This window comes from Protobothrops mucrosquamatus, unplaced genomic scaffold, assembly GCF_001527695.2.
Source record: "Protobothrops mucrosquamatus isolate PMUCROS unplaced genomic scaffold, P.Mucros_1.0 scaffold2269, whole genome shotgun sequence".
In the NCBI taxonomy this organism is placed as follows: domain Eukaryota; kingdom Metazoa; phylum Chordata; class Lepidosauria; order Squamata; family Viperidae; genus Protobothrops; species Protobothrops mucrosquamatus.
In genome coordinates, this window is record NW_015388358.1 from 33690 (window position 1) to 55555 (window position 21866).

At 45.7% G+C, this 21866-nt stretch overlaps 1 protein-coding gene across 1 annotated transcript; it reads left to right on the forward strand.

Moving 5' to 3' along the window:
• The first annotated feature begins 1515 nt into the window (after positions 1–1515).
• On the forward strand, positions 1516–21105 carry GPX4 (glutathione peroxidase 4). The gene is made up of 7 exons (XM_015824515.2): positions 1516–1626; positions 12452–12546; positions 14285–14429; positions 15423–15574; positions 17107–17131; positions 18428–18487; positions 20855–21105. Exons 1-7 carry the CDS (start codon positions 1552–1554, stop codon positions 20885–20887), a joined length of 585 nt encoding a protein of 194 aa, XP_015680001.1. The 5' UTR covers positions 1516–1551; the 3' UTR covers positions 20888–21105.
• Positions 21106–21866: the final 761 nt, after the last annotated feature.

Sequence of the window (21866 nt, forward strand, 5' to 3'; positions counted from 1 at the left end):
AACCTTTTTGAAAAGATTATTGAATTTGCATTTCTAAAAGCTGGCCTCTGCCTAGGGGCTGGGGCTGATGAGTGGTGGATTTTTTTGGTGTGAGGGATTGTTGATTATAGGGATCTTTATCTTTCTAATCCCAGCTTCCTGGCTCCAATCTTTCTGACAAGATTATCATATCTGCATTTCTGCTGACCTGGTTTGTTTCTGTTTGGGGCAGAGAGACTTGGGGGGGTGTCTGCCTTTAAGATCCTTTGAGAAAATATAATATTCTACCTTTTAATATTTCCCAAAATATTTCCTTCTCTGGATTCTTCCCACAATAGCATAGAAGCCTCTAAATCACCCTCAGAGAATAGACTGAACTCTTGGGAAGGTACTACACACACCCCTTGATTCCAGGTATCCCAAAGATGCTTTTTTCACAAGGCAATTTCAGATGTTCATTTGCAGTCACATCTAAACATTTTTGACCAGCAGATAGAGTGCACTTATCTTATAATTTTCACTTATCACTGCACTTATCATTTTCAAATCCTCAACAAATCTTTCTAGCATTTGCCCTACCTTCTTGTTCATTGCCTCCAAGTATTACATTCTTGGAAATTTTTGATGCTTTAGCAAATGCCAATCTTCCACCTTCTTGCCTGAACTACCTTATGGGATAATTTTTTAATATATAATTAAGCCTATCACAGTGGTGGCGAACCTATGGCACGGGTGCCAGAGGCGGCACTCAGAGCCCTCTCTGTGGGCACATGCGCCCTCGCCCCAGTCCTAGGCCTTCAGCTGGGTTTTATAAAACCTTTTCGCTTTAGGCCTCCACCGCCGTGTGCAAAAAAAAAAAGGTTCAATCAATCAGTCAATTTCAACTTCTCGCAGGGAAAAAAAAGATCTTGCAAAGTTGGAATTGATTGATTGAACTTTTTAGTCCCACCCAGTCTGTCGTTACCACCGCGGCCATGCTCACCCAATGGACCACGCCCACCCAATGGGCCACACCCAGCCAATGGGCCATGCCCACCCAGCACTCAACAATGCATAAGTGGGTTTTTGGGGTGCAGTTTGGGCACTCAGTCTCTAAAAGGTTCGCCATCACTGGCCTATCACATTTGGAATGAAAAAAATGTGCTGGGAGAGAGAGAGAGAGAGAGCGAGCATTCCAGTGCTTTACTGCCATCTAGTGGATGTGCGCATTTTGGCCTCCACCAGACAGTTTAATCATCTAAAGCACGTGCTCGTGCTGCCTAACGGCTGGACCAAAGAAATTGGGATGCAGTTCTTTCGGATTAGTTCGCTGAGCTGCCAATCACGGTAAGTCTCAGCCAATTGACGACCGTGTTCGAAGAGGCGAGAGAAGAGGCGGCACCAGCCCTCTGTTGCGGCACGCAACTCCGCCCGCCGACGGCCTCCCATTGGTCAAACGCTTAGAGAGGCGTTCTTGACCGGTGGGGATGGGCGGGGTCAACGAGGAGGAGCCATCTTGTGATTGGCCGCGGCGGGGAGGCCGAGGGGTGTGAAGGGCAGATTAAAGGAGGAGCTGAGAGATCTGCCGCGGAGATGAGTTTGCGGCGTTTCGCTTCTAAGACGCTTCTTTGTGGATTCTTAGTAGGGCGCGGCCTCACAAGAGTGATGGTAAGTTGCGAAGAGGAGTGGGTCTCCTGGCGAGTACGCTCTAGTCATTGGGGAGGTGTTCTCTATGGTCGGACCATAGAGCGGTCGCCCTGAAGGGCTACGTTGGGTCTCCTTGGAGGACCCAAATAATCTCCTTTTTCGGAACCCCTGGAGGACTTTCCCTCTAATCCCTTGAAGTTGTCGCTTTTACAACTTCTCTTCCAACGGATATAATTTTCCCAAAACCTTGGGGTAGGACGAGGCTGGAGGTCAGTTAAAATGGCATATGGATGTTTCCCTGGAGAGCCATGAATTTCCATTGATTTTTGTTGTGATAGTGTGGGTTTTGGCGTTGTGTTTATTGTTTTGGGGGTGGCTAAGTTTTGTAACGTAAATAAGATAAAATGTAATGTAGCAGTTGCAGGTGAATTGGACCATAATTCCCAAGAACTCTTTGAAAACAGGGCAGAAACCATGCTTTTCCCCCATAACAACTTCGGGTGGGCAAGGACGCACAGGTAGTCCTCAATTTATGACCACAATTGAGCCCCAAAGTTCTGTTAAGTGAGACATTTGCTAAATGAGTCTTGACCCATTTTACGACCTTTCTTGCCCCAGTTGTTAAGTGAATCATTGCAGTTGATAAGTTATTAACATGGCTGTTAAGTGAAGCTGGCTTCCCCATTGATTTTGCTTGCCAAAAGGTCGCAAAAGGTGATCACATGACCTTGGTCATAAGTATGAACCAATTGCCAAGCAGCTGAATTTCAATCACATGATCACGGGGCTGCTACAAAGGTTGTAAGTATGAAAAATAGCCATGTCACTTTGAATGGTCACTAAATGAACGGTTGTAAGTTGAGGACTACATGTATTTGGGCTTCAGGGCTACTGCTTTTCTAGAGTTGCTTGCCTGCCCCAACTGGGATAAAGTAATGTTTTTGGGGCATAAATTTCATTATAGTATGGAAGCATGAAAAAGAGACCTAGCCTTTCCAGAACGGTGGTTGTAATTTTAAATGGATGTCTTCAGATGCCTTTCAGAGATAAAATCATAGTCTTAATTGTTTATATTAAAGAGTGATCTGGGGTTATTGGAGCTCCTTAGAGAACAGTTCTTAGCGTAGTTAAAAAAACAGCTGCAGCTGAGAGCTGCATTCAGCCCTTGGGGTAGATTAAGGTAAATTACAGGTGTGCAAATGCATTTAAAGGTGTAAACAGTTTGGGCTGCTTGGTTTTTAAATTTCAGTTAAAGACAAGGGCCAAAAAGATGGGATCTACTGAGCCTCAGAATTTCTTTCATGGGTTACATTATTTATCAGGTGTACAAGTCATGGGAGCAATTCTAGGAAAGTCCCCAAGAGTGAGTGGGTGGCCATATAAATTTTCTGAAATAAAAAATAAAAGGACTACAGAAACTTCTTGGATGAGAAGTGAGACGTTTTTCAAGGAAAAAAAACCAAGAAAGTCCATCTGCCTTTTGGATCAGCTATGACCTGAATGATCCAGAATCTCCACAGATGATTAAAACAGACAGTACAAAGAACTATGTCAACCTTGCTTTGTCTCTAGGGCTAGTTAGATAAATCAGGACTTCACAGCTCTTCTGAAGCCTGCCAGGATCCTACAGACTGTGGTGGAGATATTATTCCATAGGACTGGAGTGGCTACTGTTTAAAGAGCCTGCCTACTCCACATTTTTGTCCCTTTGTTTTATAGGCATCCTTTGAAAAACTTTGTGTCTTCTATTTCGACAGCCTGATATTGTAAACCAACTCTAGTTTGCTGTTTCTTTACTATAATGAATTTTACACCCCAAAATTAGCGCTTCCGAATGTGGAAGCACAGTCTGAGCTAGTACTCTATCCTGCCTATAAATAAGCCATGGGTAAAAGTTGATAAGCATCTTGTTTTGAAATTTCTTTGAGCTGCTGGCTTCCTGCTGGAAGCAATTCAGTGTTGCTTTAAGTAGTCAAAATCAATTTTACGCAAGACTGCCTTTTGTGAAAACTTACATGCAGTAGAAAATATCTGCAACTCAGGGTTGAACTGTGGAGTCCTTGAGCTTGCTGGTTTGTTTGCAGATGTTTCATTTCCCTAACTAGGTAACATCACCAGTGCTAGTAAGGGGGTAGGGTTTGCTCTCAATTTATATTCTAGTGGCTTGCTCTGTCGGTATTTACTAGTTACCCAACTAGTTAACATCATTAATGCATGTGTGTGTGTGTGCTCCCTGTTTGTATACAATAGTTTGCCCATGTTGGAGGGGGATGGGTTTCTCCTTGATCATTCCTTGGTTGGGGAATGCCAAGTTAAATTGCATTTCTACACCACTTAAAAGAGATTCTAAAAAGCCCCGAAGAGAACAAAAAGACTAGAGAACAAAAACCCAGATAAGCAGAGTTTAACACCAAACAATCAAGTAGAAAACAATAGCTTAATCAGCCCAGCTCAGCACCAAGGATTCCACTTAACCCAGTTAAGTTGTTGCATTGTTCCACCTTGAATAAATATTAGAACTACACAAAAGCAGCTCTTTGGGCCACAATGATGTCCTCCTCCTATGTCAGGGGTCTTCAAACTTGGCCCTTTTATGACTCGTGGACTTCAACTCCCAGAATTCCTGAGCCAGCATGGCTCAGCTTGGAAACCTCTCCCTGTCCCCTCAGCATGGCTGGCTCAGGAATTCTGGGAGTTGAAGTCCACGAGTCGTAAAAGAGCCCAGGTTTCCTATCCCTGTTTCTATGTGGTGGAATGGGAAAGATTGGGGTTCTGCCAGAAGATGCCATGTAGGCGGAACACTGAAGAGTTGCAGCCTCAGTACATTTTTGTGGGGGGAGGCCTAGTTGGAGAAGGGAAAGGCCAGCAATGTTCTAGCCAAGATTAAAGTAAGACCTTTTCAAGAATATTTCTAGCCTTCCCTTTAATGTTAACATGAAGCTCTGAGTTAATTTGTAAACATTAAATGTAATTGGGATTTGAGGTTTATCCTCAGGTGTAATGTTATTATTTTTTTCATATTCTGACCTTCCTCCCAGTTGGGGAAGATCCCAGTGTTACCAAATATGACATATGAAGAGCCATTTGGCCATTATGGCTAATAGCTGCAATTATGCATTTAAAAGAAAAACTTGCTTCCTCTTCCTATTACAGCTTGTAGAAGCGAGCACAGGTAGTCCTCAGCTTACGACCACAATTGAGCCCCAAATTTCCCTTGTTAAGTGAGACATTTGTTAAGGGATTTTTGCCCCATTTTGCGACCTTGCCACAGTTTTTAAGCAAGTCACTGCAGTTGTTGAATTAGCAACAAGGTGGTTAAGTGAATCCATTGATGTTGCTTGTGAAAAGATTGCAAAAGGGGATCACATGACCCTGGGACACGGCAGCTGTCATAAATATGAACCAGTTGCCAAGCATATGAACTTTGATCACATGACAATGGGGATGCTGCAAAGGTTGTAAGTGTGAAAAATCGTCATAAGTCGCTTTTTTCAGTGCTGTTGTAACTTTGAAAGGTCACTAAACGAAGTGTTGTAAATTGAGGACTACCTGCATTGTAAGTACAGTGTCTGGCCTTCTGCTTCTCTTGGTCCTCTGATGGTTTTTCTAGCTAAGATCATAAAAAGCTCTTCTGAGCCGTTCTTATTGTTAAAGCTTCCAAGCCCTTCTGAATCTTGTTTCCACCAAAAACAGAAATTCTAGCAAAACTGCTTTCTTTCGAACTCCAGGAAAAATAAAGCAACTTCTGGATAAGAAATATATGGGTGTACCCATTTTTTCCCCTCCTCTGTTGGGTGCAGTCTGTTTGTTTCTGGGTGAAGGCAAAGGCTGGTTTTGACGAAGGGTTGAATGTGTGAAAAGAATCCCATCTTCTCCCTCGCTCTTTTGCCTGCAGTGCAGAAACGCAGTTCAAAAAAAAAATGCAGAGTCATCCTTTGCCTTCACCTGGTTTTCTCTCCAGGCCAGTGGGAACAGCTGAGCAAATTGCCGGCGCCAGGACTTCTGCCTTGGACCCTAGTTTTATCTTGGATTGATAAATTTGGGCTATTAAAAAAAAAATCAAAACCCTCAGCCAAAGTCTCCCTTCTGGCGCAATCTGTTATCTGTCCCCTTTGTGTCTCTTAATTGCATCATAATCGGAGGCTCGTGAAACAGACATTTGCTCTTGCGCGGAGGGCGATGTATCACTCAGCTCATGTGGTTGTGGTGAGGAAGCAGGAAAAGATTAGAGGAAACTGTGGGAAGGGAATAACTTGCATTTCTGCTTCCTATATTTTTGAGCGTTAGCATTAGGTAATGGGGCCAAAGTTATGGAATCCTGAGTAGGAGGCATTTTTAAAAAGCATCAGAAATTCCCTTATTTCTGATCAAATGTTTTGTGAGCTTAGCACCATTTCTTTCTGGTCTAAGCCCACCACAGCCCAGGAAAAAAAAAACACAGGTAGCCCTCGAATTAGGACCACAATTCAGTCCAAAATTTCTGTTGCTAAGTGAAACATTTGTTAAGTGAATTTTGCCCCATTTTACGACGTTGCTTGCCACGGTTGTTAAGTGAACCACTGCAGTTAAGTTAGTAACACAGTTGACTGCGCTTGTCTGAAGGTCGCAAAAGAGGATCACGTGATCCCCGGGACGCTGCGACCGTCATAAGTATGAACCAGTTGCCAGGCATCTGAATTTTGATCACGTGACCAGGGGGTTTGCTGCAGTGGATGTCAATGTGAAAAACGGTCATGAGTCATATTGTAACTTCAAACGGTCACTAAATGAAGTGTTGTAAGTCAAGGAGTGCCTGTATAAAAGCATAAAACCCCAGATTCAAAATGGATGCTTAGTTTAGCAGCCAATCATGGCTAAGACATGTTTCCACATCAGTACGGTTTTCACCAGAATCCCCACATAACGTGCTCAGCCAGGGGAAGGCCAGTCTGGTGCTATTCAGATGTTTTGACCTGCATTTCCCATAATCCCTTGCATTTCCCATAATGCCTTGCCGTTAATCCTGCTGGCTGGAACAGATGGGAGCTGAGCTTCAAAAGACTGCTCAGCCATAATATGGCTTGTTTCTTTTAGAGTATGAACCTGGTTGTATTTTGTAAACCTGGGTCAGGGGTAGGCAACCTTGGCTCTTTCATGACTGGTGGACTTCAACTCTCAGAATTCCTGAGCCAGCATGGCTCAGCTTGGAAACCTCTCCCTGTCCCCTCAGCATGGCTGGCTCAGGAATTCTGGGAGTCATAAAAGAGCCAAGGTTTCCTACCCCTGACCTAGGCTTTGTGGGCCTGGAAATTTAGCATAGTGTAGTCGGCTTAACCAACTTGTCGCTAATTGCAGTGTATGGCCCAGAATACAAGTTTATAAACTTCAGTCAAAGTTCTGGAGCAGACGTGTCAAACTGCTGATCCGTGGGCCGCTTGCGTCACGCAGAGGCCGTGCCCGCCCCAGCTCCAGCGATGCGAGAAAAGTCACGATATGTCGCTACACGTCACGTAGCACGGCGAGTTTGACACCCGTGTTCCGGAGCCTTCTCCAAAACCTGGCACCCTGATAATGTTACCTAGTTGGGACCAGAATGTCTGTTGCTAAACAGTGCAATTATTGCATTGCTATGGAGATTCTCTGTCATCCAGGTCACGGTTATCTCAAAGGTGCTTTTTTTCACGAGGCAACTGGATTTTCTGGTTTTTCTCTGAAGACGTTTCGCTTCTCATCCAAGAAGCTTTCACGTGAGTTTTTACAACCGTTTTTTGTGCCACGGTTGTTAAGCAAATCACTGCAGTTGTTAAAAGTGACTCACACGGTCATTAAGCGAATGTGGCTTCTCCCACTGACTTTGCTTGTCAGAAGCCATTTTGCAACCTTTCTCGCCGTGGTTGTTAAGTGGATCACTGCCCTTGTTAAGTTACTGACATGGTTGTTAAGTGAATCCGGTTTCCCCCATGAGCTTTGCTTGTCAGAAGGTCACAAAGGGGGATCACGTGACCCCTGGGGACGCTGCGACCATCATAAATATGAGCCGGTTGCCAAGTGTTTGAATTGGGATCATGTGACCGGGAGGATGGTGCAGTGGTCGTAAGTGTGAGGACTGGTTGTGAGTCACTTCTTTCAGTGCTGTTGTAACTTTGAAGGGTCCCTAATTGGTTGTAAGTCGAGCACTTACCTTTCCAGATTAATTTATATTATTAAAAAACCTGAGAAGCACATGGCTTGTCATAATGTTGGTTAGAGAGGGCTACCGTTATTCCACCTGATTTGGAAATAGCCTGAAATCCACTGGTTTTTGTGAACTTGCGGAAAGGTTAATAAAATAATTATTAATCAGCTTATTATTTAGTTACTGCACAGGTAGCCTTTGACTTACAATCAATTGCTTAGTGACCGTTTAAAGTTACAACAACACTGAAGAAGTGACTTCTGATCGTTTTTCACACTTGCGACCGTTGCGGCAGCCTTGTGGTCACGTGATCAAAATTCAGATGCTTGGCAACCGACTCATATTTACGACAGTCGCTGTGTTCACCTTTTGCCACCTTCTGATAAGCCAAGTCAATGAGGAAGCCAGATTCAATGTTAAGAACCAGGTTACCAACTTATCCACAGCAGTGTTTCACTTAAGAGCTTTGGCAAGAAAAGTTGTAAAATGGGGCAAAACTCACTCTTAGCGACAGAAATTTTGGGCTCAATTTGGTCGTAAGTCAAGAACTACCTGTACTTTCTGGAGAACTAGGGAGGGCTCCTTCGGAAACACTTCCTATGTACCTTATTCAAAAACAATTCCAGAGACTATAAAAGAACGAAATTTTAAAAAATACATGTAAAATAAAGCCGAATGAATAATTTATTGGATAATGTTAGCTTGGTGAAAGCTGGATTTGAAAATCCTTGGCCGTGAAAGCCAGGTCTATGATTGTGTGGGGCCAGCAAATCCCACTTTTAGAACTGTACAAAGCCCCTGTTGTATTTGTCAAAAATAGTTATGCTGCTGCCTACCATTTTGCGGTAAAAAAAAAAATGCAAACATTCCAGTGCCAGCTCTGTAGGGAAGGGAAGGGACGGAAGGAAGGAAGGGAGGTGAGAGACAGAGGAAGGAAGGAAAGGTCAGAAGAGAAGAAGAGAAGAATAAGGAAGGAAAAGAAGAGAAAAAGAGGTGAGAGGAAAGGAAGGAGAGATAGCAAGTAGAGAAAAGGAAGGAAGGAAGGAAGGAAGGAAGGAAGGAAGGAAGGAAGGAAGGAAGGAAGAAAAGAGGTGAGAGACAGGAAGGAAGGAAGGAGAGGTAGACGAAGGAATCAAGGAAGGAAGGGATGAAGGAGAGGTCAGAAGAGAAGAGTAAGGAAGGAAAAGAAGAGAAAAAGAGGTGAGAGGAAAGGAAGGAGAGATAGCAAGTAGAGAAAGGGAAGGAAGGAAGGAAGAAAAGAGGTGAGAGACAGGAAGGAAGGAGAGGTAGACGAAGGAATCAAGGAAGGAAGGGATGAAGGAGAGGTCAGAAGAGAAGAGAAGAATAAGGAAGGAAAAGAAGAGAAAAAGGTGAGAGGAAAGGAAGGAGAGATAGCAAGTAGAGAAAGGGAAGGAAGGAAGGACCCACCCACAAACTGCCTCCAAAAACGAGGAAAAATGTCACAATCCTAGTTGTGCTTACGTAGCCTTACCACTGCCATGTTGCTAACTTGACAACTGCAGTGATTCTCTTAACAGCTGTGACAAGAAAGGTGGTAAAATGGGGCAAAACTCATTTTACAACTGTTTTGCTTAGTAATGGAAGTTTTGACGTCCGTTGTGGACGTACGTCGAGGGCTACCTGTATTTAATAAAGTTACTAATGATATATATATATATCCCTCGCTGTATCTATATAACTTCCCCACCTCCCCCCCACCCCCACCTCCGCAGCCTCAACCCAGTAGCTGCTCCAGGTCTTTGAGAAAATGACCTGTAGCCCAGGAAAGCCTACAGCTTTTAATAAAATTTGCTGAGGAATGAAAGCTCTCCTTAATGACTGTGACTCAGTCTTAATCTCTGAAACCAGGATACATCCTAATTATTTATAAAAGCTGGTGCTGTGGCTGGCACACCTTGTAATGGTGCCAAATGGTTGGCTTGGAACACGCAGGAAGGGTTTTTATGACCTCGCCAGCAAAACTTGCTCCGGTCATAGCACCCCATCCAGTTATAATATGTTTTTATGGCTGTTTTTCTCAAATCGTGGCAACTTTGATACCGACTGGATTTCCAACTCTCAGAATTTGAAGTTGAAGTCCAGTCATTTTAAAGTTGCCAAGATTGAGGAACGTTATATTGCAGGCTTAATGTCGCCCGCGAAGCCAGCCGTGATATGCATTTTTCTTAAAAATGTTTGCTTGCAAATTTTGAACGGGAGCCAGCCAGGGCAAAGAGACAGATGAAAAATAATCACATAACTTAATCGGATTCTGTCAGGATGCATCTTGGAACAGGACAATTTATCAACTTTTGCTAGTTGGGTCACTTGTGGGGCACACAAAAAGAGCAACTCGTAAACCATCTTGGCTGTAGCAATATATATATATTATATTCCCAGGAAGTATCTCGCCCTTGCTATCTCTGCAGGCAGATCTTGCTAATGACAAGTGTCAAATCTAACCAAACAAAAAAGGACAAAAGGATTGTGCACACACTCGGGAAGGGACACCAGAAGAAGAAGGCAATGACATGTAGACATTGCCCTCGACGTACGACCCCAGCTGAGCCCAAAATTTCCGTTGCTAAGCAAGGCGGTCATTAAAGGAGATTTGCCCCCATTTTACAAGCTTTCTTGTCGCAGTTGTTGTGTGAATCAACAAAGTGTTAAGAACACGGTTGTTAAGTGAATTGGGCTTGTCAGAAGGTCGCAAAAGGGGATCACATGACCTCCAGGACACTCCAGCCGTGTGGTAACTACGAGTCAGTTGTCAAGCATCCCAGTTTTGATCACGTGACCGTGGGGATGCTGCAGCAGTCATAAGTGGGAAAACGGTCATAAGCCAAGGACTACCTGTACACTTGCTTCTTCTAAAAGCCACAGCTGATCTCGCCAGTCTTAAGCGTTCTCTTACAGCAGTGGTTCTCAACCTGTGGGTCGGGACCCCATTTGGGGTCGATCGACCATTTCACGGGGGTCGCCAAGCAAGGTTGTCCGCCATTTTTTTTGTCCGCTATTTTTTTTGTCCGCCATTTTTTTCCCCTTTTCCAGCGAGTGCCTTACCTCCCTTGGGCTGGGCCAGCTGGTGGTCGGCCTGCTCCGTCTCTGCCGCTTGCCAGCTACGCCTCGGCCGGCGCAGGGGGCGGAACCACGCATGCGTGGCGCTCCCAGGCAGGGAAAGTCCTCGACTTACGACCGGTTGGGGTCGCGGCATTAAAAAGGTTGAGAACCACTGTCTTACAGGGTTAGATCTGTTACAGGGTTAGATCTAAGATTTAAAGGCGTAGCCTTGCTCATTGCAATTTGTTATTCTCAGTGTTTTACTTTGGGGTATTTTCCCATCCCTTTTGCGGGATTTCCCCTTAAAGAAGTAATGCTTCTCTTGTTCTTTGAAATAAAACTTTGTTTCCTCTGTTGACTGGGGCAATGAAATAACCTCATAACGAAACCAGCAACGATCCCCTTTTGTAAGTTTCTCATGTGAAATAAATGGTCTTTGTGAATTTACTGTGCAAGAGGGCCCCGTACAAGCAATACTTGTCAAGCTTGGCGAGTTTAAAGCATGCGGATTTCAACTCCCAGAATTCCTCAGCCAGCAGGCTAGGCTGGCTGAGGAATTCTGGGAGTTGAAGTCCACCCGTCTTAAAGCTGCTTGAGAAAAGACTCACCTGGGCCTTTTGAGGGTGGCGCACTGAATCGGAGTCTGTATTTGATGCTAAATCGTGGTTTGATTCAAAAGTGGTTTGTTTGGGGGCTTGACATAAAAACATGGACCCAGCCTTGTGTGGTTGGCGATTTAACAGGTTGGTTTGTAACTGCAAATCCCAGAATTCTCTAGCTAGCATGTTGGCTAGGAATTCTGGGAGCTGCAGTCCCAACATACCCAGAGTTGGAGAAGGCTACTTAAAATACTACAGACCCATTGACCAGCGGCCCAGAGGCCCTCACTTGGTTGCAATTTGTTGCAGAGTGTGGTATGAATACAGGTCGTCCTCAACCTACGACCACAATTGAGCCCAATATTTCTCTTTTGCTAGCTGAGACGGTTGTTAAGTGAGTTTTGCCCCGTTTTATGACCTTTCTTGCCATAGTGGTTAAGCCAATCACTGCAGCGGTTAAGTTAGTAACAATGAATCTGTCTTCCCCACTGACTTTGCTTGTCAGAAGGCTGCAAAAGGGGATCGTGTGACACCCCCCCCCCCCGGACGCTGAAACAGTCATAAATACAAGTCAGTTGCCAAGCGTCTTTGAGTTTTGATCATGTGACCACGGGGATGCTGCAGTGGTCGTAAGTCACATTTTTTTCAGTGCTGTTGTGACTTTGAACGGTCACTAAATGAAACGTTGTAAGTCGAGGACTACCTGTATAGTCCAGAGTCGCAGGAGGGAGGGGCTCTTTCCCAGAGGGCGGAGCTTGGACTGTCTGGTGGGCAGGAAGAGGCCAAAATGGGACCCTGCTTAGCAATTCACAGAGAATAGCTACAGTTGTTGCAGTAGCTGCTTTAATCAAAGTTTCTGTTGGTAGGCAAACAACAATAAAGGAACTATTTAGAATTAACTTCGCGTGTCGTTCTTGGTTCTTTGGGCCTGACAAAGGAGGGGTATGCTGTCAACTCACCTTTCTCTGATTTTTTTTCCTCTCCCTTATTTCTCTCCCCCCCCCCCCCCCCCCCCCCCCCCCCCCCGCCCCAGTGTGCTCAGAAGTCTGATTGGCAGTCAGCCAAGTCGGTTTACGACTTCAACGCCCTGGATATTGATGGCAACGATGTCTCGCTGGAGAAATACAGGCAAGTTGTTCCAATCTGGGTTTTGTTGGCTCTGCCATCTTGGTTTTGTTTTGTTTTGGTGTTCTTCGTTCTTCAATTTTTTTTTTTAACAATTTGTAATCAGGCAGTGGGTACAGCAGGGGCCTTCAAACTTGGCCCTTTTATGACTTGTGGACTTCAACTCCCAGAATTCCACGCTGTGCCTGGCTGAGGAATTCTGGGAGTTGAAGTCCACAAGTCATAAAAGGGCCAAGTTTGAAGACCCCTGGGGTACAGCAAGGATGTCCAACAGTGGCCACTTTAAGACCTGTGGACTTCAACTTGCTTCTGGTTTCGGCAAAATCACCATTGGTTTGTTTAATGACTGCGGCGTTCGCTTAACGACTGCCACAGAAAAAGTCAAGTGTGGGTAATTCTTTTTATAACCATCATGAATTGGAAACAGGGTGGGCAGGCTTCCTTACAGTACTAGGTTGAGAACCGCTTGTACCTAATATACGAGGAGGGGGAGGAGTATGGACCTCCTGGGAGGATTGCCTGCCCGTAGCCATTTCTTGTCAGCATTGTTTGTTAGCTTGTTTGTTCGTTTTTCCTAACTGTGTTTGGAAGAATAGGTAGCTAGTCCCGGCTCCTAAATATCCCATCTTTTCTTAAGAACACAATTGCCAATCAAATCTCTTGAATGTGCTTTTTTTAAAAAAAAAATACTAATGTCTTTGACACATTTATTATTTTATACTTTTTGTTTTTGCTGTCTACTGTCCAAAGTCTCATTCTTGTGAGATGGGCAATTGTAGAAATTAGATAGATAGATAGATAGATAGATAGATAGACAGACAGACAGACAGACAGACAGACAGACAGACAGACAGACAGACAGACACAGACAGACAGACAGACACAGACAGACAGACAGATAGGATAGAGGTAGGTAGGTAGGTAGTTAGATAGAGAGATATAGATGATAGAGAGAGGTATAGATAGATATAGATAGGTAGATAGATAGATGATAGATAGATAGATAGATAGATAGATAGATAGATAGATAGATAGATAGATAGATAGATAGATAGATAGATAGATAGATAGATAGAGGTATAGAGGTATAGAGGTATAGATAGATAGAGGTATAGATAGATAGATATGATAGATATGATAGATAGATATGATAGAGATGATAGAGAGGTAGAGACAGATTAGATAGATGGACGGATGGATGGATAACACCTCAGAAGTAGAGCAGAAATGCAACTAGTGGAGAAATTATGTACCATTCTGGGAAGGAAGGTTTAAATTCCAGTCAGCATGTCTGGAATTTCGGGTGGCCCACTTCAGGCAGTCCTTAACTTAACAGTTCATTTAGTGACAGTTCTAAGTTACGATGGCACTGAAAAAGTGGCTTATGACTGTTTTTCACACTTATGACCATTGCAGCATCCCCAGGGTCACATGATCAAAATTCAGACACTTGGCAACTGACTCATATTTATGACGGTCGCGGTGTCCGGGGGTCATGTGATCCAATTTTTGTGGCCTTCTGACAAGCAAAGTCAGTGGGGGAAGCCAGATCCACTTAACAACCATGTCACTAAGTGAACAACTGCAGGGATTCCCTTAAGAACCGTGGCAAGAAAGCCCATAAAATGGGGCAAGGTTCCCTTAACAACTGCCTCGCTTAACAACAAGAGATTTTGGTTGTAAGTCGAGGACAGCCTGTGACCGTCTCTCTTGTTCCCTGCTCCCACTCTTGTGTCTCCAGGGGCACGGTCTGCATCATCACCAACGTGGCGACACAATGAGGCAAGACTGACGTAAACTACACTCAGTTTGTCGAACTGTATAGTAGATACGCTGAGCAAGGTTTACGCATTCTAGCCTTCCCCTGCAACCAGTTTGGCAAGCAGGTAAGAAACGGGAGAGGAGGGCTGTTAAAAAGTGTGTGTGTGTGTGTGTGTGTCTTAATGTCACAATGAAATGTCTACCTCCTTCTCTTAATTCTAAGGAGAGCCAATATAACGTAGTGGGGAAGGTAATGGACCAAGATATGAGGATGCTCAGGTGCTTGACTCCTTCAGCCATGGAAGCTGATTGGCTGAATTTGAGCCAGTCCCTCCCTCCCGTCCCAAGAGCCAATCAGTTGTAGAGCACAAGGAGCGTGGGACCCAGGTTCTAGTCCCCTTCAGCCATGGAAGCTGATTGGCTGACTTTGTGCCAGTCCCTCCCTCCCAGCCCAAGAGCCAGTTATAGTGCAGAAGGAGTTGGACAAGGTATGAGGAACCCAGGTTCTAGTCCCCTTCAGCCATGGAAGCTGATTGGCTGAATTTGAGCCAGTCCCTCCCTCCCGGCCCATGAACCAATCAGTTGTAGTGCAGAAGGAACTGGAGAAGGAGTGGGGGGGGGACCCAAGTTCTAGTCCCCTTCAGCCATGGAAGCTGATTGGCTGACTTTGAGCCAGTCCCTCCCTCCCAGCCCAAGAGCCAGTTGTAGAGCAGAAGGAACTGGACAAGGAGCATGGGACCTGGGGTTCTGGTCCCCTTCAGCCATGGAAGCTGATTGGCTGACTTTGAGCCAGTCCTTCTCTCCCAGCCAAAGAGCCAATTAGGAGTAATGGGGAAGGGGCTGGACTAGGGATGGGGAGACCCAAATTCTAGTCCCCAGAGAGGAGACAGCCAGTGTGATGTAATGGGGAAGATGCTGGGTTGGGAGTGAAAGAATGGCCAAGAATCTCTGGTAACCCTCAAACCTTCATTACATCATGCATTGATAGGTTCAGTGTAAACGCTGAGCAAATGCAGTGCAAAAACATCTGGATCTGCAACAACTGAATGCTAAGAACTGCTCAGGATTAGTTTAACCATCTAAAAACCATCTGTTTGTTTGTTTGTTTGTTTTATTAGGAGCCCGGTACCGAGCAAGAAATTAAAGCATTTGCTGCAACATATGGGGTGAAATTCGACATGTATAGCAAGATTGAAGTCAATGGGGATGGTGCTCATCCTCTCTGGAAGTGGCTAAAAAACCAGCCCAAAGGCAGAGGCACTCTGGGAAAGTGAGTTTTTGCTGCCCCCCAAATTCTGAAAAATCTCCGAAACGGGCATGGCTAATATTACCACATGCATTTATTGATTTATTTTTAATTAAAGTAAAACGTCTAAACGAAGTGTTTTTCAAACGTGGCAACTTTAATGTGCGTGGACTTCAACTCCCAGAATTCCCTGGCTGGCTGGCCAGAGAATTCTGGGAGTTGAAGTCCACATGCATTAGTTGCCAAGTTTGAAAAACACTGTTGTAATCTATTTGAAGGTTTAATAATGGTATGATACCAACTTCCAAAATTGCTCCTTTTCTCTCCCTTTCTGAAGTATGGTATTTTATTGTTCTTGTTAATCTTCAATTCAGAATTTGGGACTGGTTAAAAAAAAAGTGCTCAAGTTCTAACCAAGGACCTAAGAACTGTTAAAGTAGCATCTGAGTACAGTAGTGGCCAAAATTGTGGAAACCTTTTGGGAAAAGTGTTATTTTTGAGGTTTGATGGCTAATAACACCACTTTTTTTTGGAGTAGTACCATAAAATTATATATCAATGGAAAGATAATTTAATCAAGAATGTAATGCAACATAGTTTGTTCAATTATCTGTACTGTATTTTGTGAAAGGTTATAGCCAAATAACCAGAAAAAGGAAGCACAACTTGCTTAGGTTGATATCAGGCAGCTTTCCTTCATCTGATTGTAGCCAATGAGCAGGAGTGTTTAGAGAGCCTATCGGGTGTCATCTTGTTTTGGCAATGAGCCAATCAGATCACAGTAGGATCCAGTGATTGATGTCATGTATTGAAGCTGAGAGGAGGACATTTGTCAGTGTGTTATGTGATTGCTATCAAGTTGGTTGGGTTTTTTTGTGTTCTTTCATTGAGTGAGCTTGTAAAACGTCATAAAATTAAAGTCATGGTGCAAAGAGTTGACTGGTCGCCCAGAAAGCGATGTAAAATAGTATTATTAAGTGAGCAAGGCTACATTTATAAAGAAATCAGAAGAAAAATGGGTGGAAACTTAACCAAAGGTGGCATTTCTACTGTACACTTTTCCCAAAAGGTGTCCACAATTTTGGCCACTACTGTATATAGCCAGTTCCTCACCCTCTTCCTCTCCCCCCACCTCCTCCCTTCTTCCCTTCTTAAAGAAGTCTGTGTTGGCTGGAATTATGGGGTTCAACACCAGCACTACAGCTGGCTGTGTTGTACTTTTGCAATGGCGTTTTGCTGTGTCAAATTCCAGATCTGCTTCTAAAAAGCTAAGCTTGCAAGTCCTGATGGTGGCCAGTTTGAAGAAAATAAGTTTCTGGGAAGAAAAATTGGATACACATAAGTGGGGCATTGTCTTTCTTTGATCTTGACCCCATTTTCAAACCGGCCCTCTTATACTGGAGAGAGATACCAGCAACTATTCGTCTTGGTTTTAGCGTGGTTTAGTAAGAAGGTTTTGAGTGAAACCATAGAAGTAAACAGACCCAAACAAACTAAAACCTTTAGAGCTAAATGATGTTCTTTTTCTCTCTTTCTCTCTCTGTCTTTCCTCCTAGTGCTATAAAGTGGAATTTTAGCAAGGTGAGTATCTTCAACTCTTCTTTCGTTTGGATGTGTAATTTTCATTAAAACTTTTAAACAAAAATGGGGCAAAATTCACACCAAGCTTAGCGGTGGAAATTGTGGGCTCAATTGCTGTAAGTCGAGGATTACCTGTAGGACGTTGACTTTTTGTTCAGAGCATAGCACAAGGCAGTACGAATAGTGCTTCCTCCAATTTTTCCCCCCCAACCACCAGCTAGTGTGATTAGGGTGAGCTGAGGAGGGACTGGTGCAAACACCCCCCCCCCGGGAGCTGGGGTAAAACTGGGTCTTCACCCTTCACCACCGCCGCCGCCCCAGTGCCAATTGAGTCTAGTTTCTTTTCAAAGCTGGGAAAGAAAAAAGGAGTCCCTGCGGATTTTACTCCGCGATTTTAGGGCGTGGTGCTTATCTCCATTTCAAGATCGTTGAGCCAGTGCTGCCCAAAGGCGTTTCCGTGGTCACGTGGCCAGCATGACGTCACGGAGCGCTGTTACCTTCCCACTGAAGTGGTACCTATTCGTCTACTTGCACTTTCCTGCTTACGAACTGCCAGGTTGGCAGGAGCTGAGGCCAGGACGGGAACTCACCCCCGTCGCGTGGCGCTGGGGTCTCCAACCTGGGCTGCCGGCTTTAAAGCCGACAAGCCCGGCGTCTTAACCACTGAGCCACTGTGTCACCCTTCCTAAGCTGGACAGCTAAATAAAGTGTTTTCAAACACACACACACACACACAACACACACAACACACACACAGGGGTTAGATCTGCCTTTTCTCCAGCACTTCCACGGTATTCTTTAGCCTTCAAGAAAAAACTGTTACTTTCTACTCATAATACTCAACCCGATTGCAACCCGATTCTGAAGTTCTGACGACACCCCCCCCCCAAAATGGTCACACAATCACATTTTGGACACTCGACAATGCTGTTTGCAGCTTTGGCCCGGTCATGTGATCTTGATCTATGTTTTTTGCTAAAAACTGCCTTTTGCTTCCATTTTCTGGCAAAAAACAACAACAACTCCACGGTGAACTGTGGGTTTGCTTTAGGACCGCCACATTCCCGTGATGACCCTCGGTGCCCAGCTCAATTATTATGGTTGTAAGTCGAGGACTACCTGTACATACAATCCTGCGAAGCCTGAACCACTTTGCAGCGCAGTGGTAGGCATCAATCCAGCCCCCCAAATTTTGGACGGTGGTCCTTGCGGTGTTTGCAAATCAAGGCTGTCTTCCCCCCCCCAATTAAATTTGGGCCTTCTTATGAGTCACCAGCTCTCCTTTTCTCCTTGCAGTTCCTGATCAACAGGGAAGGACAGGTGGTCAAGAGATTCAGTCCCATGGATGACCCATTTGTAAGTTGTGCGTAGTATTAAGCTTGGTCCCGCAGTCAGCCAGTTGCTTAAACTAGATATTTGGCTTTTTAGGCCACCCATATAATCTGTCCCAAGGATCTAGGACAGTGATGGCGAACCTTTTAGAGACCGAGAGCCCAAAACCTGGCCCCGCCCCGTTCCACCCTCCTGCCCCGCCCCCGCTCTACCTCCCCATCCCCCACCCCGCCTGCCCACAGGACCACTCACCGCCTCTAGGGCCCGCCACAGATCGCCCAGGCAACCCAGCAGCGCTATGGCGGTCATGCCCTCTGCCCACGCTCTGCAGCATCAACTGTGCACGATGGGGTGTGAGGGCAGAGTCTTGTCTACGCTGCCTGGCTGCCATGTCCTTGGCTGCGCTGCTCCGTGTGGGCCACCCTTGAGGGTGACTCTCCTTCAGGGGGGCTGCTGGAGAGGAGGGGTTACGGGGGGAGGTGAGGCTGGGGCAATGGCACGTGTGCCCAGAAAGAGGGCTCCGAGTGCCACCTCTGGCACCCGTGCCATAGGTTCGCCACCACTGATCTAGGACATTGTCCAGTTGCAAAGCTGGACCAGCACAGCCTGAATATCTGGCCACAACACTGAACTAGGTGGTTCGAACACAATCCCAAACCCAGCCAGGGTGGGTTGGAAACCATGGTTTATAGCAACTTTTCCCCACCTAGATGTTGGAGAATCTGACCCGTTGTAGTCCCAATCCAGATGGAGGGCACTCATTTGGGGAAAAAAACACAACACTTGAACTCTGCCAACAAAGCTAATGGTGTTTCATTCAATAGCGTAAAGCACTATTTAGCCTGAATGTGAAGCACACACAGACCCCTCCCCAAGTGTGATTGCGAGAAGGCTGTTTCTGATCCAATAGCTGCTAACACGAGGGTAGTGATGACAAACCTTTAGCCCTGGCTGAGGAATTCTGGGAGTTGAAGTCCACAAGTCATAAAAGGGCCCAGTTTGAAGACCCCTGCTTTAGGGCTTGGCATGTCAAAAATTCAGAAAAGGCTTAATTTAACTCTGCTGGCATCTCACCACCTCCCCTTCAACAAAAGAAACACAATTCTCCCTCTCTCCTCCCTAACCCATGTAGGCCACCCTGAACAGCGGCACTCATGGTCAGTGCCAAGGCTGGGCTTGAAGGACCGTCCTAGGCCCCAATTTCAGCCCTCGAGCAATAGCACTTAGACTTATATACTGCTTTATAGTACTTTATAGCCCTCTCTAAGCGGTGTACATCCCTACTGCTGCCACCCAGGAAGGCCACCTGGCACCCTTCCCCAAGGAGCATGGGCCTTATGGATGCAGGTGCCCCCGTGGCCCAGCGCTCCCCAGGATCTCCCGTGCGCTGCTTACCTTCCTGTGCTGTTCGGTTTCTATTGAGGGCCTCTGGTAGACTTATCGGAGGCCGCTCCAGATTGCACGAGGCCTTTATTCTTGAAGCCACTTCAGAGAATACCCTTGTGTGAAAACTGCAAAAGCATGTCCCCTTGTTGTGCAATTTGTGTAGCTTCCGGAGGCGGCCCGAGAGCACAGCCGTCCTGCATGGCTTCCACCGCTCTGAAGATCCCAGGTGGGTGGGCCGTGCTTTCCAGAATAGCAGTTGGGTGCTGGTGTGTCACCCGAAACGTTGCAGCGTGTCATCTGCGCAACATAGTCTCAGTGCTTCTTTCAAAAGGCAGCTGGACCATGTTCCCCCCCCCCTTGAGTAGGGGTAGGCAACCTTGGTTTTTTTATGATTGGTGGACTTCAATTCCCAGAATTCCTGAGCCAGCATGGCTCAACTTGGAAACCTCTCCTTTTCTCCTCAGAATGGCTGGCTCAGGAATTCTGGGAGTTGAAGTCCAGGCATCATAAAAGGGCCAAGTTTGAAGACCCCTGCTCTTAATCTTCGTCCTAGGACAGGGGTAGGCAACCTTGGCTTTTTTCTGACTCGTGGACTTCAACTCCCAGAATTCCTGAGCCAGCATGGCTCAGCTTGGAAACCTCTCCCTTTCCCCTCAGCATGGCTGGCTCAGGAATTCTGGGAGTTGAAGTCCACGAGTCATAAAAGAGCCAAGGTTGCCATACCCCTGCCCTTGAGGAAGAAGACATTTCGCTTCTCGTTCGAGAAGCTTCATCAAGAACTGATGAAGCTTCGTGAATGCGAAGCGAAATGTTTCATCCTCCCTCGAGGGAAAAAAAACATAGGCCGGAGGCCCTTTGAGAAAAAGCCCCTTTGAGGCAACCTTGACCTGGATGACTGAGAATGTCCATAGCCTTTGGGACATAGGTTTGCCGTCACCGTATTGGGGTGTAATTCTGGCCCTTTCACCCTAACCCTGTTGTTTTCTCTTCTCTCGTCCTCTGCAGACGATGGAAAAGGACCTGCTCCGTTACCTGTAAGCCCAGCTTGCCTCTTGCCCTGGTTGTGCTCGGCCGGCATTCCTCTGGTTTGCCTGTGAATTTTGCCTGGATGATGGTCTGCCTTCAAGCCTACTTGGTGAGGCAGGTCTGAGAGATTTGGCACAAGTTCACACGGAAGGCTAGCTGGAATGTCTGTTGTGTGCACCCCAGGCCGCACCATCCATCTTGTACCAATAAAGATGTTTTTTTTCCCCCTAGCCGATTAAGCCTGATTGATATTTGTGTGTAAGGGCTTTATCAGGTTTGGGCTGAGGGAGATGGGGAGGCAGCCATTTTGGAAGTGCAAAGCTACCTCAGACCTGCAGGTGAGGCGGTTAGACCTGTGCCATCGGGATGGGAAGTGGAAGTTAGCCTCATTTGTTAGCCTTGTTGGGGCAACTTCAGGGTCTTCAAAAGTTACTTGTAGTTTATTTGTATCCCACTTTTACTATTTTTATAAATTACTCAAGGTGGCAAACATATCCTTCTCCCACAACAACAACTTCTGTGAGATGCATTGGGCTGAGATTGATTGGCCCAAAGTCACCCAGCCGGCTTCCATTGCCTAAGGCAGGACTGGAACTCACCGTCTCCTGGTGACTGGCCCAAAGCCATCCAGCTGGGTTTCATGCCTAAGACGGGGCTAGAACTTATTGTATCCTGGTGATTGGTCCTAAATCTCCCAGCTTTCATACCTGAGGCGAGACTAGAACTCATCGTCTCCTGATGATTGGCTGAATGGAATGGAATGGAATAGAGTGGAATAGAATAGGAATAGAATAGAAGTTGGAAGGGACCTTGGAGATCTTCTAGTCCAGCCCCCTGCTCAAGCAGGAGAACCTACACCATTTCAGACAAGTGACTGTCTAGCCTCTTCTTAAAAGTCTCCATTGATGGAGCGCCCACGATTTCTGAAGGCAAAGCTGTTCCACTGGTTAATTGTCCTATCAGGAACTTTCTCCTTAATTCCAGGTTGCTT